We start from the raw sequence: 17,308 nt of genomic DNA, 5'->3' as shown, positions 1-17,308 counted from the left end.
GGCTGAAGACTGGTATCAGTGATGCTGGGAACATCCGGAGGAGGTATCACTGTGATATGGCTGTGATATGACAGTGGTACGGCTGTGACATGGCTCCGATATTGCCGTGATATGGCTGTGGCATGGCTGTATTACGGCTGTGATATGGCTCTGCTGCTGTTTCCATTGTTGGAGGAGGAGAGGGTAAGATACATGTTGGAACCTCCATCAAAACACGAGTAGTGGAGTGGTGTTCAGCTGGAGGATGTGTTAAGGCAAAGCTGGACAAAAATTTCCAACACTGATCTGGACAGCCTGTCTCCAACTTGGCTGAAGTCACACAGGATGCACCATGTCGATGCTAGAGGAAGGGTCTGAGGATGAATTGTAATTCAACCGGGGTGTGCACATGTGGGATTTGACAAAGTATTAAGTTTTCTTTTAGAAAAAGACAATCAAAATGTATTGATTGGTGGAGATGGTTTACATGTCACAAACCTTGTACTTCTTACCTGGGGCAGCAAAGGAACACACGAGGCATAGAAGCACAGGTCCACAGTAGCAGCAAAAAGGATCATGTGAGAATAGTCACAGAGGGATTTCAGATGTTATAAACATAGCAAAGATTAGGATGGATCTGTCCACTAAAGCACTCTTACAGTTTCTGAGCATCCACCATGACATCGAAGTGACATTAACCCCTTGGCCTTGTGATTGGAAAGGGAAAGGGGTTTTCCTCTACCTATGACCATGAGACTATAAGACATAGGAGCAGAAATTAGACCATTCGGCCCATCGAGTCTGCTGCACCATTCAATCATGGCTGATAAGATTCTCAACCCCATTCTCCCACCTACTATCAATAACCTTTGATCCCCTTACCAATCAAGAACCTATCTCTCTCAGTTTTAAGTACACTCACTGACCTGGCCTCCACAGCCTTCTGTAGCAATGAATTCCATAGAGTCACCACTCTATGGCTAAAGAAGTTTCTCCTCATCTCTCTTCCAAAAGGTCCTCCCTTTACTCTGAGGCTGTGCCCTCGGGTCCTAGTCTCTCCGACTAATGGAAACATCTTCCCCATGTCCACTGTATCCAGGCCTTCGGGTATTTTGTAAGTTTCAATCAGATCCCCCCTCATCCATCTAAACTCCATTGAGTATAGACCCCGAGCCCTCAAACGTTCCTCATATGTTAAGCCTTTCATTCCTTGGATCGTGCTCCTGAACTTCCTCTGGACCCTCTCCAGGGCCAGAACATCCTTCCTGAGATTCGGGGCCCAAAATTGCTCACAATATTCGAAATGTGGTCTGAGCAGAGCCTTATGAAGCCTCAGCAGCACATCCCTGCTTTTATATTCTAGTCCTCTCGAAATAAATGACAACATTGCATTTGCCTTCCTAACTACCTACTCAACCTGCAAGTTAATCTTAAGAGAATCCTGGACTAGGACTCCCAAATCCCTTTGCACTCCAGAATTCTGAATTCTCTCCCCAATTAGAAAATAGTCTATACTTCTATTCTTCCTACCAAAGTGCATGACCTCACACTTGCCCACGTTGTATTCCATCTGCCACTTCTTTGCCCATTCTCCTAACCTGTCCAAATCCTTCTGCAGCCTCCCCGCCTCCTCAATACTACCTGTCCCTCCACCTATCTTTGTATCATCTGCAAACTTAGCCAGGATGCCCTCAGTTCCTTCATCAAGATCATTAAAGTATAAAGTGAAAAGTTGTGGGCCCAACACTGACCCCTGCGGAACTCCACTAGTCACCGGCCGCCATCCTGAGAAGAATCCCCTTATCACCACTCTCTGCCTCCTGCTAGACAGCCAATCTTCTATCCATGCTAGTACCTTGCCTCTAACACCATGGCCTCTTATCTTACTGAGCAGCCTCCTGTGCGGCACCTTGTCAAAGGCCTTCTGGAACAGATTTGTCAGGCATGACATCCCCTTCATGAAACCATGCTGACTTTGCCCTATTTTACCATGCACTTCCAAGTATTCTGAAATCTCATCCTTAATAATGGACTCTAAAATCATACCAATGACCGAGGTCAGGCTAATCGGCCTGTAATTTCCCGTCTTTTGCCTCACTCCCTTCTTAAACAGGGTGGTTACATTAGTGATTTTCCAGTCCTCTGGGACCCTCCCTGACTCCAGTGATTCCTGAAAGATCACCACTAACGCCTCCACTATCTCTTCAGCTATCTCCTTCAGAACTCTGGGGTGTAATCCATCTGGCCCAGGTGATTTATCCACCTTCAGACCTTTCAGTTTTCCGAGCACCTTCTCCTTGGTAATGGCCACCATACTCACCTCTGTCCCCCGACCCTCTTGAACGTTTGGGATGTTACTCGTGTCTTCCACCGCGAAGACTGACGCAAAGTACCTATTCAGTTCCTCCGCCATTTCTTTGTTCCCCACTACTACTTCTCCAGCATCATTTTCCAGTGGCCCAATGTCCACTTTTGCCTCTCTCTTAACCTTTATATATCTAAAAAAACTCTTGCAATCTTCTTTTATATTACTGGCCAGTTTACACTCATATTTAATCTTCTCCCTCATTTATTTTTTAGTTGTCCTCTGTAGGTCTTTGTAGGCTTCCCAATCCCCTGGTTTCCCACTGCTCTTTGCCGCATTGTATGCTTTCTCTTTAGCTTTTATGCTGTCCCTGACTTCCCTTGACAGCCATGGTTGCTTCGTGCTCCCTTTAGTATACTTCTTCTTCCAAGGGATGAATTTTTGATGTGTCTCCCAGAAACTCCTGCCATTGCTGTTCCACTGTCATTCCTGCTAGGCTCATCTCCCAGATAATTCTGGCCAGCTCCTCCCTCATGCCTCTGTAGTTGCCTTTATTCAACTGTAATACAGTTACATCTGATTCCAGCTTTTTCCTCTCAAATTGCAGGGTAAATTCTATCATATTATTGTCACTTCCTCCTAAGGGCTCCTTCACCTTAAGCACCCTTATCAAATCTGCCTCATTACACATCACTAAATCTAGAATTGCCTGTCCCCTCGTGGGCTCCACCACAAGCTGCTCCAAAAAGCCATCTCGTAGACATTCCACAAATTTGACTTGTACTCGTGGAGCAGGACCCCTGCAATTTGAGGCCAATTTCTTTTCATTAGATAATTAAACTGACTGGTCTGATGCACGGTATCTTTATACATTGTATTGTTCAAGCCCTGCCCACAGCTTCAAACAGGCAGTGAGGCCTCTGACTCACCGCTCAGCTGATTCTGTTCTTGTTGTTTATGACTGTGGCACCAGATAGGAATCTGAAACTGAGATAACTCGGAATTCAGTACCTGTTACCTGTAGCAAGGTTCATTCCTTCTGCTCCTGTCAGGTTATTTCCCAGACTCTGAGGGGAGGCTTTGGGAAATGAAACCAGCTCTGGTCTCACTTGTTTGTTCAAAGCAATTAGAGGGCAACAAGGCTGTGACGTTCAGAAACCAGCAATAATAATAAAAGGACTGAGGAGGGAGCCAGACACTCACTCATTTGTTTAACGGTGGGAAACACAGAAGAGACGGAGCAAGAAACACACAGAATTTCATTCCCTTATACTAGATTGGAGAGCCGGTGTGGAGAAACACAGAGAAAACAAACTGTGCAGGGAAGTGAATCTCTCCCCATTCTGCAGCTCAAATTTCTTCTGATTCACTTGGACTTGTGCCTCCGGCAAAGATTGTCAGGTATCCTGTCTTTTATTTAGAAATTTCAATATTCTAATTCTGGGTTTTAAAATAAGTCATTTTGAATGAAACTCACCATTTAAAATAAGTTCTTAATATTCTCTGAACTGGGTCAGGTTAATTTAAAAAGCATAGCCTGTGAGTTATTGAAGACAATACAAGGCGATAACAACTTAACATGTTTATGTGCCACCCCTTTGTCTGCTATTATAAAGATGGAAATTTAAACTAATGTATTAAACATTCATTATCTAATATCAGCAAAGTAGTTTTTGTTTTTCAATAGAATGCATTATGTAAGTCTGAATCTGAGAGGAAGCATTTCTGTACAGAATAACTCTCTGCTGCTTGGTGTGTCATAACTGTACAGATTTCATTCATAGACCATTTGCATCAAAAGAGAAAATTCTACTCAACAATAGGGTACTTTTTTTTCACTACTGGACTGGGGATGCCCTGTCTTGTGGTTTAGAGAGTTATACAAATGGTTCCTTTAATTTGAAGGTGAAACTTACAGTCATTTTCCTTCATTTACAACCATTCTCTTAGACTCCATTGATGAATTGCTGAAGCTATGGTGCAAGATCAAGAGAAACCCACAGAATTTCCAAGCCCATGTTCTTATCTCCCCATGAACCCAAACACAGACTGTGCCACATTACACAGCTCACTGAGGGCTACTTCAGACAGATGCTAGCATTGCAGCTCAGTACGCAGATCCCAGGGGGTTTCTGAATATTTTAACAAGTCAGCATAGAGCAGCAAAGACAAAGCCAAATGCAATCAGGGGAACAGATATGTGAATCTGGTGCTTTTTGTCTGGCAGGAAGGGAGGAGTTGGTGAAGATTGGTGTCTAGGCGATTCAGGTATCATGTAGGAAGCCAGATGTTGCTATTATTGCAGATGAAATTTACACAACAGTTACCCCTCAGCTTCTGCGCTTGCAGCCAATGCCTGGGACAATGCGTCTTGCGTGTTAAATTCTCTCATTCATTCTTAGCAATTGACTCGTGATATAAAGTGTCCCCATCACTGACATCCTGTTCATCTCTTAACAGCAATTGGACAAGATGAGGCTCCAGGTGAGGTTTTTGACCGGTGAAGATATTGAACTTGATGTTGACCCTTCCATCCAAATCTCGGCTCTCAAGATGATGATATACAAAAAAGCCAATGTGCCCTATTTCCAACAGCGCCTGGTGGTGCAAAATGGGAGCACTGTGGAGCTGAAGGATAACAAGAGGCTGTGTGACTACAATGTCTCTCCCAGCGATGCTGTCATGCTGATTGTCAAGAACGAGGAGCGGATGCAGATATTCCTGAAGAATGACAAGGGGAAAACATCTACATATGACGTTCTTCCTTCTGAGTCTGTTCAGGATTTTAGAGCACGGGTACAACGGCAGGAGGGTGTCCCAGCCAGTCAGCAGCGTCTGGTTTGCGAGGGGAAACAGCTGGAGGATGGTCGGACACTCGCCGACTACAATATTCAGCCTGAGAGCACCATCTTCCTCATGCTCCGTCTACGAGGTGGTTAACCTGCAATTGCAGCGGTTTATACCATGAACTCTAGCTATTACAGAAGTAAATTATTTATAGTGCCTCAATTGATCAATTTTTTCATATACTCCTGTTTTCTCAGCTGCAGTTAGTAAGAGTCCCAGGTTGAACAGTCACTGACTTGTCCATGATACTTTTGAATCTTATTCCTGTCTGCCCCAGTTCCCATAACAACAGGAAGTTTATTCAACAGATAATGTTTGGCTAGGAACTGATACCAACTGAGGCCTGGGTGCAGGTCACCTTCCTGCATTCTCACCTGAGGAAAGATGCATGTACAAAACATTGGACACAATTTTTACAAGGGTCAGCAACTTAATTAACAATATAGAAGGATTCGGGGGGACTGCTAATGCAACGTGTTCCATTCTGATCATTGACTCGTGATACTTTGATTCACATCAATCCTGGCCGATCATTGGTCAAAAGTATGTTCTGTTACTCTTCAAAATTCTACTGAAGATTTAGGCCAATAATGATCCAGTCCCTGATCCACAGCTCCAAACTTGTCTCTCATTCAGTACGAATCCACCTTCTCACTCACAGAGACCATTAGTTAGCTGATGTGGCAATTCCAAAGCTCTTTCACTGAATAGGAGGGGCCATGCCAAAAATTCCAAAGGATCAACAATGAGTGTCTTCCAGCTTCATTTTAAAATGACTTAAGGTCATCTACAAGTAATTGCTTTAACCTTAATGTGTTCTTGGAGAATTGTATGTGTTTAACATTGGAATGCTTTAATCTGGGTGCTTAGTGTTGTGTAAGAGCAGAGGATGTCAGGCCTGCACATTGTATTTGCCAAAATACCCAATGTGATTTGAAAGTAAAGTTGTCCATTTTAATAAAAATTGGAATGTGTGTTTCTATCTGTCTGTATTGTCTGTGGCTTTCCCTGCATTCCATCCGGGATGCATATTTAAACCTAGGTTATGATCATTTACCCTAACAAGTGTTGATGGGACAATCAGCTATGAATGAGACACCTATGGACAATATTGAAGAATCACACCACCCCAGATCACCAGCCCATATTTACCACTGTTTAATTATATTAATTATATTGTACCGGTTGATCTTCTGTGGCCTTTCACATGATATGTTAGAGAATCTGGGCAGGATTTTTAGGCCCTGATGGGATCAGGAACGGAGGCGGCCGGCGAGCCGATCAACAAATTGTACCAAAACATTCAGTCTGCACATGCTCAGACTGGACAATCTCAATGGTTCTCACAGCATCACAGCTTTGGGTAAAAATATCAAATACTCAGGTTTTTGTGAGAACGATAAAGATTTACAACACAGAACTATTGGCTAATCATGTCTGTATTGATTCTTTACTGAGCGATCAACTAAGAGTATTAATTATGGTAAATGGGATTAGGTGGGTAGGTTGGGGATTTCTCCCATGTCGGTGTAGACTCAATGGGCCAAAGGGCCTCTTCTGCACTGTGTGATTTTGTGATTCTGAGACTAAGGCAGCAATTTATACAAAAATTAAGTTCACACTGGTCACATTTAATAATTAAGAAAATATACTTTTCTATATATGCTAAATATGCTAATTAATTCCAGTTTGGAATACTAGAAACTTCCAAGAGACAACTTGCTTATTCAAACACCTGTCCCGATGCACTTACTTGAGACAAGGGAATTACTGAGGTGGAAGCTTATCAGTTGGTGGTTCACAGTGCACCAGGGAGCAGACAGAACTGGGAGGAAATGACAGGGAAACAGTTTTCTCTCCCTGGAGGGGACAGAAACCTCTTCCTTGGTGAAGGAACCAAACATAAAGATATCAGGGTACAGGCTTTAACAGATCATTGTTTCGTGAGCATATATCTCGTGCAGCTAGTGGAGACGGTGGTTTCTCATGCAGTGCTAAAGCTGAATCATGAGAGACCACACCCACATTGCAATGCAAAGCTGGAGGTGTGGCATAATGTCAGGGACACCCTGGTGACTGAGACATTCCAGAAACTCAATGCAGCCAAAGGATTCAACAAGAGGCTCTCAAATCAAAACAGTTGTGTTTTTTTTGGGAATGCTGCCAATGACTGCTTCATAAATGGTCAGAAGTGCTGGTAAACTCAGGGCTTTGTTGCATTCACAAAGTGATATCACAGCACGGGGAGGAAATGGGTAATTTACAGATAAATATCAATATACCACTCACTTAAAGCTATATCGTAAAGGTTAACAAAATAAGCTAGGTTGTTTAAATGCACAAATGTTAATTAATGAAATAAATAAAACTGGGTTAGATAGTGATGGCATTGCAGGTGCTTTGCAACAACAGCAGCATGTGGGAGTTTGTGGACAGCATTGCAATTGCTGACAACCACATCCACAGTAAGTGTCTGAACCTCAAGGAAGTTCAACTTCCGACTTGTCGAGCTTCAATCCGAGATGCAGGCATTGTGCGGCATTAGGGAAGAAGACTGTTAGCTGGACACTTCATCCAAGAGGCAGTCACACTCCTTAGGTTACGTAGTGCCCCATAGTGTCTAAATAGTGGTCAAGGACAGGAGGGTGTGGCTGCAGGTCAGGTTAGTAAGGAGACACAAGGCGGATAAGAAAGTAGGAACATAGACAGCGTAGCACAATCGTGCAGTGCAGGGGACCTCAGCCATTGTCCTTATCTAACAGGCATGGGCTTCCTGCTGCCTGTCTGAATGATAAAAAAATCTGGTGGATGAGAAAACTGACCACAGAACCATGATACATGAGGCCATTTATGTTGAGGGCAAGCTGTGGGGAAGGAATGTGGTAATGGCAGAGGACAGTATAATCAGAGGGATGGATACTGTTCTCTGGAGCCACACCCAGGAGTGCCCAAGATTGTGTTTCCTATCTACTGCCAGAATTAGGGACCTCTCCTTGTGGCTGGTTGCTGACACTGATCTAGAAAATATTTTTGACTGCATTCTATAACCTTATCCCCCACATTACTACAGCAGATTTATTTCGTCCAGTCGCTATGAAAATTAAAATCCCCAGGATTAATCTAATTGTATCCTGAAAAAAGTACGAGAGAAATTCATGGGACTAAAAGGCAACAGATTCCCTGGGCCCATCGCCACCTTCATAGGGGGTAAAAGATCTGGCTACAGAGATAGTGGGCACACTGGGTCTTGCAGGATTCAATAGATACTCAAACACTCCTCATGGATTGGGAGGATCAAACATAAACCCACTATTCAAGAAACGAAGGGAGAAAGAATCAGGAAGGAGTATAGGCCAGTTAGCCTGACATCAACAGAAAGGAATGTGCGACAATTTGTTACTAGGGACATGATAATAGGGCACTTATAAAATCATAATTTGATTGGTCAAAGTCAACATGGGTGTATGAAAGGGAAACTGTGTTCTAAACATTTGTTAAAGTTTGTTGAGGTTTGTTGAGGTTCTGAGTTGCAGGGTAGATGAGGAGGAACCAGTGGATTTATTTTAATTGGATTATCCAAAGGCATTCAATAAGCTACCGCCAATGAGTTTATTTCAAAAGATTGGGGCTCATGGGATTGGGGCTAATATATTACATGAACTCAGAATCGGTTAATGGTCAGAAAACAGAGAGTAGCAATAAACGGGCCATTTTCTGGTTGGCAGGATGTAACTAGCCGGGTGCTGCAAGGATCAGTGCTCGCGCCTGTTTGATGCTCATGAGGTGTTTGGACCCACCTTACTTCTGGGCATCTTCATCCTGATTGGCCTCCAGCACCTTTCTCCTCTTCACCTTCCCCATCTCTGATCGGTTAAGAACTGCCACTGGTAAACTGGTGCTGATTTTCAGGGATGGTAACCTGGCACAAAGAAAGGGAAATATGGGGACCCCACTCCCTTGCTTCATTTAATTGCAAGAGTTAATTTGTTTCCAGAAGGTGGAAGAAAATCAGAGTAAGATCATGGAAATGGTATTACAGCAGCCATTTTGAGGGCACACTTTTGATGGAGAGCCTCTCCAGCTCAGTTACATGCTACATCAGACTAAGATGATTATCTCAGCCAAAATGTCTAACTTAATTTTTAAGAGGAGAACTGACTCCACTGCCCCTTTGGGTTGGCTCTAGATCTGTAGTTCAATCTGCAATCACCCTCACTATCAGTTCAGAATAGAAGCAATCTTTCATTTGACAAGCTTTTTACAATATTGCTGCACTGTCAAATCAAACAAGAACATCAGAAGGAGTAGAGGCTTAGTCCTTTGAACTGGCTCTGCCATTCAAATCAGGTCTCATCAACCTCACCTTCACCTTCTCTCACTCTCCCCAAATCTCACATAAACCAACTCAACTCAGGCAGCCGCCCAAGAAATACTGTACCGTCTTAGAGTCGTAGCGTCATGTGGTTATACAGCACAGAAACAGGCCCTTCGGCCCATCGTGTCTGTGCCAGCCATCAAGCACTTATCTACGTATCACTGCTCGGGACACAGGACACTGTGTGGCCAAATTCAGTTTTTGTACCCACTCCTCAATCTGTAAAAAATCAAGAATTTTATAATTTACATCACTGGTGCCAATGTGGAGATGCCATCCTGCTATACCAGCCATATCACTGTAATCCCTTCCCTGTTTCCTTATATTGACGTGTCACAGGAAGTGCCTTTCATCATAGGGTCTGAGTTAGAATGAGTGCTTGATAGTCATAGAGTTATACAGAACGGAAACAGGCACATCAGCCCATCGTGTCTGTTCTGGCCATCAAGCACCTAACTTTTCCCATCGCATTTTCCAGCACTTGGCCTGTAGCCCTGTATGCTGTGGCATTTCAAGTGCCCATCTAAATACTTTTTAAATGTTCTGAGGGTTCCCACCTCTACCACCCCCTCAGGCAGTGTGTTCCAGATTCCAACCACCCTCTGGGTGAAAAAGGTTTCCCTCAGATCCCCTCTAAACATCCTGCCCCTTACCTTAAATCTATACCCCCTGGTTATTGATACCTCTGCTAAGGGGAAAGGTTTCTCCCTATCTACCCTATCTATGCCCCTCATAATTTTGGATACCTCTATCAGGTCCCCCCTCAGTCTTGTCTGCTCTAAGGAAAACAACCCTAGCCTATCGAGTCTCTCTTCATAGCTGAAACGCTCCAGCCCAGGCAACATCCTGGTGAATCTCCTCTGCACCCTCTCCAGTGCAATCACATCCTTCCCATATGGGTGGTGACCAGAACTGCACACACTACTCCAACTGTAGTCTAACTAGCGTTTTATACAACTCCAACATAACCTCCCTAATCTTATGTTCCATGCCTCGGCTAACAAGGGCAAGCATCCCATATGCCTTCTTAACCACCTTATCTACTGAGCTGCTGCCTTCTGGGATCTATGGACATGTACACCAAGGTCCCTCTGATCCTCTGTACTTTCTAAGGTCCTACCATTCATTGTGGATTCCTTTGCCGTGTTAGTCCTCCCAAAAAGAATTACCTCACACTCCTAAAAATAAAGATTGTTTTTCAAAGAAAACATTGGGTCCAGATGAAATTTCTAAGAGTAACAGCTGTTCAAACGGCCGATGGCAACAGAGCATCGAATCCTCCAGGCTCACTTTCGGCTGAAGATGCTCTACATTGTGTTACTGAAGGAAATGGAAAACGAAACAGATCAGAGGCCATTACCTGTTATCAGCAAGAATGCTCTGCTGCTGGCTGAGAGATCATTTGTCAGACACTGGGGGGGGAAGTTTTCGGAAAACGAAACTTCAGCTCCGATCACATTTATTTCATAACAGAACAGGGGATTTGCGACAATCAGAGGACAGCGGGGCTGCGACGTTCGGAAACCGGGTCTGAGAATAAAAGGAGGAGGGAGCCGGAGACGCGCGCAGACAGAGTTGTTTAACGGAGAGACGCACAGAGCAAGATACAGAGCAGCAGAAGCAAAGAGCTTGATTCACATACTCCGTCCAGATCTGAGAGTCGGTGCGAAGGGAAACAGAAAGGACCAACTGCGCAGAAAAAGTGCATCAGAAAATATTCAGCAGCTGAACTTTCCCGGACCTGTGCTTCCAGCAAGGACTGTGAGTTCATTCTGCCTTTCGGGGCAATTTCAATATTCTGTTTCTGGTGTGGAAATTGCATTGTTCTGAATCTCAGATGCAATTTCTGATAAATTAATATTATTAAAACCCGGTGAGAATGGAAAGAAAATCATTGAAAAACTCAATCCTGTTGGAGACACAGATCTAATGTTTATGTGACACCCGTTCTCAGATATTCTAACGAGGGGTGTTCAAGTATTCGAAATAATACATTAAACATTCATTAACTAAGATTACAAGGGTCATTGCTTTTTTAAAACAATATAGTAAGATACGTCTGAGGTTGAATTTATGTTGGGAGCTCGAATGGGTTATATTGAATCTCACAGTCAATTTAAGATAAAATAATATCCTCTCAATGTGGCGACAGTGCAAGAGAATATAACCAAAGTTAAACAGTGAGAGAGATGTGAGTGAGATAAATCATTCCTGTATTCCCAGGGCAAATGTAGGTTTTGGGCAGCCTGACAAATCTAATTTCATCATGAGTGCAGTGTCTAAAACGAACGAAGCTGTGATGGAATTCTGCACAACGAAGAACAGTTACATCGTTCCTGGTTTAGAGAACTCTGCTGTTAGCTGTTTAAATGTTCAGCGCTCCCCACAAGTGAAGCCCGTTCATTCACGGCTCATGTTTCACGTTACTTGAGTCACTCTTGTGGCCAAAACCGAGTATTGCAACTGTGTGCGCAGCAGATGCCGGATAGATTCAATACTCCAACATAAATTCAGAATATAAGTTGCACAAATATTTCTAACTCAGTTTCTGCCTCATTCAAACTGGAAAACAGACATGACATCGAAATGTTGCTGATATGGGAACGTGGGTGAGCCGGCGAAACATGTGAGGAATGGGATCATTTTTATATCTTCCAATTCCCACAAAGGATTTACACCTGAAATGTTAACTCATCTCATTTTGGGTTCTCCTTGGACCACCACTGAGTTCCACACCTCTTTACAACTTGAACCAAAGGTGACAAAACAGATAAATTCTAGAAGTGAGAGTGACTGCCCTGAACATCAAAGTTGTATTTAAGCAAGTGAGGCATCTTGTGGGACCTATACCACATACACACTGCAGCGGTTTAAGAAGGCAGCTCACCACCACCTTCACAAGGGCAATTAATTTTGGGGAATAAACGCTAGATTTGGCAGCGATGCTGAAGTCCAATGTACAAACAGAAGAAAATCAGAATTAAAACAGAAAATGCTGGTAAAACTCAACAGACCTAGCAGCGTCTGTGGAGAGAGAAACAGAGTTCATATTTCAAGTCCAAAAGACTCTGATCTGTCCATAGATGCTGGCTGCTCGGTATTTGCAGCAGTCCATGGCTTTGTGTGCAGCATTGCTCCGATTGAGAATAAAATACTTAAAGGAGTTTGACTGAGTTGGGAGTACAGTAGGTGCAGATTATACAATGCATTAGTTCCCTAGATGCTATGATTGTCTGGACAATGTATTGCATGTTCAAAATAGTATTATGTGACTGATACACAATACACAGCATCTCCGTCACTGATATCTTGTTCATTTCTTAACAGAAATTTGACAAGATGAGACTGCGGGTGAAGTTTATGACCGGTGAGGTTATAGAACTTGATATCGACCCTTCCATCCAAGTGTCAGCTCTCAAGAAGATGATATATGAAAGAACCAAGGTGTCCCATTTCCGACAGCGCCTGGTGGTGCAAAATGGAAACACTGAAGAGCTGCAGGACAGCAGGAGGCTGTCTGACTACAATGTCTCTCCCAGTCATGAGGTCATGCTGATTGTCAAGAACGAGGAGCGCATGCAGATATTCCTGAAGAATGACAAGGGGAAAACATCTACATATGACGTTCTTCCCTCTGAGTCTGTTCGGGATTTTAGAGCATGGGTACAACGGCAGGAGGGTGTCCCAGCCAATCAGCAGCGTCTGGTGTGCGAGGGGAAACAGCTGGAGGATGGTCTGACACTCGCCGACTACAATATTCAGTCTGAGAGCACCATCTTCCTCATGCTACGACTACGAGGTGGTTAACTAAGACAGCACCAACATGGAATGAGTGTTAGATATCACACAAAAACTACGATAAAAATCTTGGTTTTTTTCCCACTGATGCAATTTCTATGAGTTTAAGCATCGCGGTTAGTAAGTAAATGATACTTTGACTGTCACTCTTCGATTGTCTTGTTCATAACAGTGGGGTGTTCATGCACATATTAGTGTCTGTCTACGAAGCAGGCCACTGCCTGCACTCATAGCCCACACGGAATGTGTCAGACAAAGCAGCAGAGGGTATCCTTCAAAGAAGGAATGGAAACATATTTTTATTTTATACATGAGGCCAAAGATTACTAAGCAATTTCCTTTGGGACCTAAATTCAGATTAGGCCCAACCTCCCTCAAGCCTGCTGTCTGTGGATATCCTCTATGAAATAGGTTGTGTGAGTGTCAGTGTTAACCTGATGCACGTGCGCTCACAGCATGAGGATTATTCTTTTCGGTTCTATTCCCACTCGGGTGTGGCACAAGGTGGTTGGTATGAGAAATGGAGAAATGGGACGCTTTTTGTGATGCACTGAAATTTACCCAAAATAACTGTATATAATGCACAATGATGCTAAATGTTCTGCAAGTATTCCTTTAGCCTTACTTTATGTGAGTAGATGTCGATGTCCAATATATAAGTGCTTTAGTCAGTGTGCTTAGTCTTTTGTAATAACAGAATTTATGTGCCCGGGCTGTTCATTTTATTGAAATGTGCAACGTTACTTGAAAATAAAGTTGTTTCTTTGGATACAAATCTAAATGCTGTTGTGTTGTTTCTGCCTTGTGAAAATTTGTAAATGTGAATTGTCCGTGAATCTATGTATGTTACATCAGGGATCAAAATCTGAAACCATTTTCCTTTGATTTAACCGAACCAAGAGTTTTAAGGAAATAACTCTGATTGATACACTGAGGACTCATTAGGGACCAGATTGAGATTAGCCTCAGTGCATTGAGGCAGCTGCTGACAATGTCAAGGAGCCTAATCAAGGGACTTCAAACACAAAGAGCATAGAATTCATTTTAGTCATGCCATATACCATTTGGCTGCGGCTGCTTCCTGTACGGAGTTCCATTCGTAAAAGAGCACACCCAGGGTTTCCCCTACATGTGAGCTGTGAATCGACGCTGTCCTGTTGTCACCCAGTCCAACTACTGATGTGACACCAGGGATATTGAATTTGGTTCACTCAGGCCCAGACAACAGATTCATACAGCAGCCTGCAAACATCAGGTGCAGACGTACAAGATGGGTCTAGCACTCGCATTCTTTGAAGGGCCAAACACCCAAGTTGCAGGTAAGCTAACATGAGGAACTTCTGCATTTGTAAAGTGTCTTGAAGGTACTCTGGAGTGTTTCTGGGATTCTTGGATTTTCCAGAGTATTGTTGTATTCTGACAGGGAAGACGGAGGATTTGGTGCCCTGTCCACACAAAGGCTGCAACAAGTATGGGGACAGCAGTGCCAGTTATGGCAAATACTGTTTAAATTTACAAATGAAAGGATTACCCTTTCTCCATGTTAATAAAATTAAGAAAAGACAAAGAGAATACTAAATTAATAGATGGTGTCAGATTAAAGGAGCAAGCAATGGAGACTAAATCAGGGTTACACTGCACATATGTGAATGCATGGCACATAATTAATAAAATTAGGGATTTACAGCAACGCTTGTCTTGTGGGATTATGATGTTGTGGCGATAATGGAGACCTGACTTAAGAAAGGGCAGATCTGGGTGTTAAATATTCCTGATTAGAAGGTGTTCAGAAAAGATAGGAAAGAGAACAAAGGAGGAGGATTTTTGGTTAAGGAGACTATGAAGTACTGGAGAAAGAGGATGTGTCAGAGGGATCAAGGACGGAATTGATTTGGCTAGAGCTAAGGAATAAGAAAGGTGCAATTACATTGCTCGGAGTAATATACAGACCACCAGCTAGTGGGAAGGATATAGAGGAACAAATCTGCAAGGAAATTACAGAGAGGTGTAAACATTGTAGAGTAGTTATAACGGGGGACTTTAGTTACCCGTATATAGACTGGGATAGTGGTAGTGAAAGGGACAGTGAGAGACAAGCGTTCCTAGGTTGTGTTCAGGAGAATTTCCTACAGCAGTAAGTGTCCAGTCCAACAAGAAAGGAGGCACTGCTAGACCTCGTTCTTGGGAATGAGGTGGGCCAAGTAGATCAAGTGACAGTGGGGGAACATTTAAGGAACAGTGATCATTGTATCATAAGGTTTAGGATGACGGTGGAAAATGACATTGGTCAAACCAGAGTAAGAATAATCAACTGACAGAGAACGGACTTCAATGGGGCAAGAACAGAGCTGGACCAGATGGACTGGAACCAAAGGTTGGTGGGAAAAACAGGAGCTGAACAATGGGCTACCTTCAAAGAGGAGATGGTTTGTGCACAGTCAAGGCATGTTCCCTCAAAATGGAAAGGTAGGACAAACAATTCCAGAGCTCTCTGGATGACAAAGGAAATAGAAATTAAGTTAAAGAAGAAAAAGTGTGCTTACGACAGGTATCGGGTAGCAAATACAACTGAGAACCAAGCTGAATACAGAAGGTTCAGAAGGGATGTGAAAAAGCAAATATGAGAAGCAAAGAGGGATTATGAAAAAAGACTGGCAGCTAACTAAAAGGAAATCCCTAAGTATTCTATAAACACACCAAGAGTAAAAGGGTGGTAAAAGGAGGAGTAGGGCCACTGAGGGATCAAAAAGGGCATTTACAGATCGAGGGAAGAGGCATGGCTGAGCTGTTAAATGAGTACTTTGTATCTGTCTTTACCTACGAGGCAGATGTTGCCCAGGCCATAGTGACAGAGAAGGAAACCCAGTCACAAGAAGGGTTTAAAATTGATCAGGAGGAGATATTGGATAAGCTGTCGGTACTTAAAATTGATAAGGCACCGGGAATGGTTCCAGGGATGAGACACTTCAGTTATGAGGAAAGAATGGAGAAGTTCGGACTGTTTTCCTTAGAGAGGAGAAGGCTGAGACGAGATTTGATAGATATTTTCAAAATCATGAGGGGACTGGACAGAGTAGATGGGGAGAAACTGTTCCCTCTTCTTAACGGATCGAGAACCAGAGGGCACAGTTTTAAAGTGATTTGCAAAAGAAGCACATGTGAGGTGAGAATAAACTTCTTCACGCAGTAAATGCACTGCCTGGAAGAGTGGTGAGGCAGGTTCGATTAAGTCATTCAAGAGGGCATTGGATGATTATTTAAATAGAAACAACGTGCAGGGTTACAGGGAAAAGGCAGGAGATTGGCACTAAGTTAAAATGCTCAGAGAGCCGGTGCAGACACGATGGGCCAAATGGCCTCCTTCTACACCGTAATAATTCTGTGATTCTGTGCCAGTGCCCCTGGGTCTGCAACGTGAGATAGAGATGGAGTAGTGGCTGCGGATAGGGCAAGCTTTGCACCATAAACTATGCCAACTTGGTGTCAGACCCCTCCATGTTCCCTGACAGTGATAGGAAGGCTGTGCTCCTGCTCCAGACCAGCCAATGTACCAAGTACCTCAGTGTGCATGCCCCTTAGTATTCTCCTGTATGCTGTCCCATCGAGATCCTCACCAAGTCCACTGCAGTAACACTTGTCTGTGACCTCACCCTCCAGTAAGCTGACAAACAAACCATCCTTTGCCCCTGGCCTGTTTGCAGGCCACTCATACCTGGTGAGTCACCACAAGCTGATCTAAATCTGTAGTGGCCTCTAAAAGGTGCGCACAGTGGCAGTATCTGAGCACCAAGTTAAGTGGATAGAACCTCTTCATCAGTGCTGTGGCTGCTGCTCTCTCTCTTGCTCCTTGGGCTGCTGTGCCTGTGTAAGTGGGCAGTTCTAGGGTATCAGAAATCACAAAATCAGAAGTGGAAGGTTAGGTGAAGAAGGGGCAAGGGTGGGAAGCAAGAGGTCCATGGTTACACCATCTGCAGTTTGCATTTCGTGCCAGATAGTAGGATGGG

The 17,308-nt window shown here is 43.6% G+C and overlaps 2 protein-coding genes across 2 annotated transcripts in view; both read left to right on the top strand.

The window, feature by feature from the left end:
* Positions 1–4,756: 4,756 nt before the first annotated feature.
* LOC144687827 (polyubiquitin-B-like) lies at positions 4,757–14,079 on the top strand. Its single transcript, XM_078554348.1, has 3 exons — positions 4,757–5,219; positions 7,177–7,178; positions 12,846–14,079. The coding sequence occupies exons 1-3, from the start codon at positions 4,757–4,759 to the stop codon at positions 13,311–13,313; spliced, it is 933 nt and encodes a 310-aa protein (XP_078410474.1). The 3' UTR covers positions 13,314–14,079.
* LOC144687818 (polyubiquitin-B-like) overlaps positions 11,050–17,308 on the top strand; it is a 24,404-nt gene continuing 18,145 nt past the window's right edge. Inside the window, exon 1 of the mRNA XM_078554337.1 lies at positions 11,050–11,267. The gene's annotated coding sequence lies outside the window, so the exon portion shown is untranslated. The remainder of the gene's footprint in view (positions 11,268–17,308) is intronic.

The sequence above is a fragment of the Cetorhinus maximus genome, chromosome 12 (assembly GCF_964194155.1).
Source record: "Cetorhinus maximus chromosome 12, sCetMax3.hap1.1, whole genome shotgun sequence".
In the NCBI taxonomy this organism is placed as follows: Eukaryota; Metazoa; Chordata; class Chondrichthyes; order Lamniformes; family Cetorhinidae; genus Cetorhinus; species Cetorhinus maximus.
The sequence above is the reverse complement of the archived record's forward strand: the minus strand, read 5'-3'. Positions and strand labels throughout refer to the sequence as shown.

Coding starts and splice junctions, on each gene's coding strand:
- LOC144687827 (XM_078554348.1), top strand. CDS start 4,757: ATGAGGCTCCAGGTGAGGTTTTTGACCGGTGAAGATATTGAACTTGAT.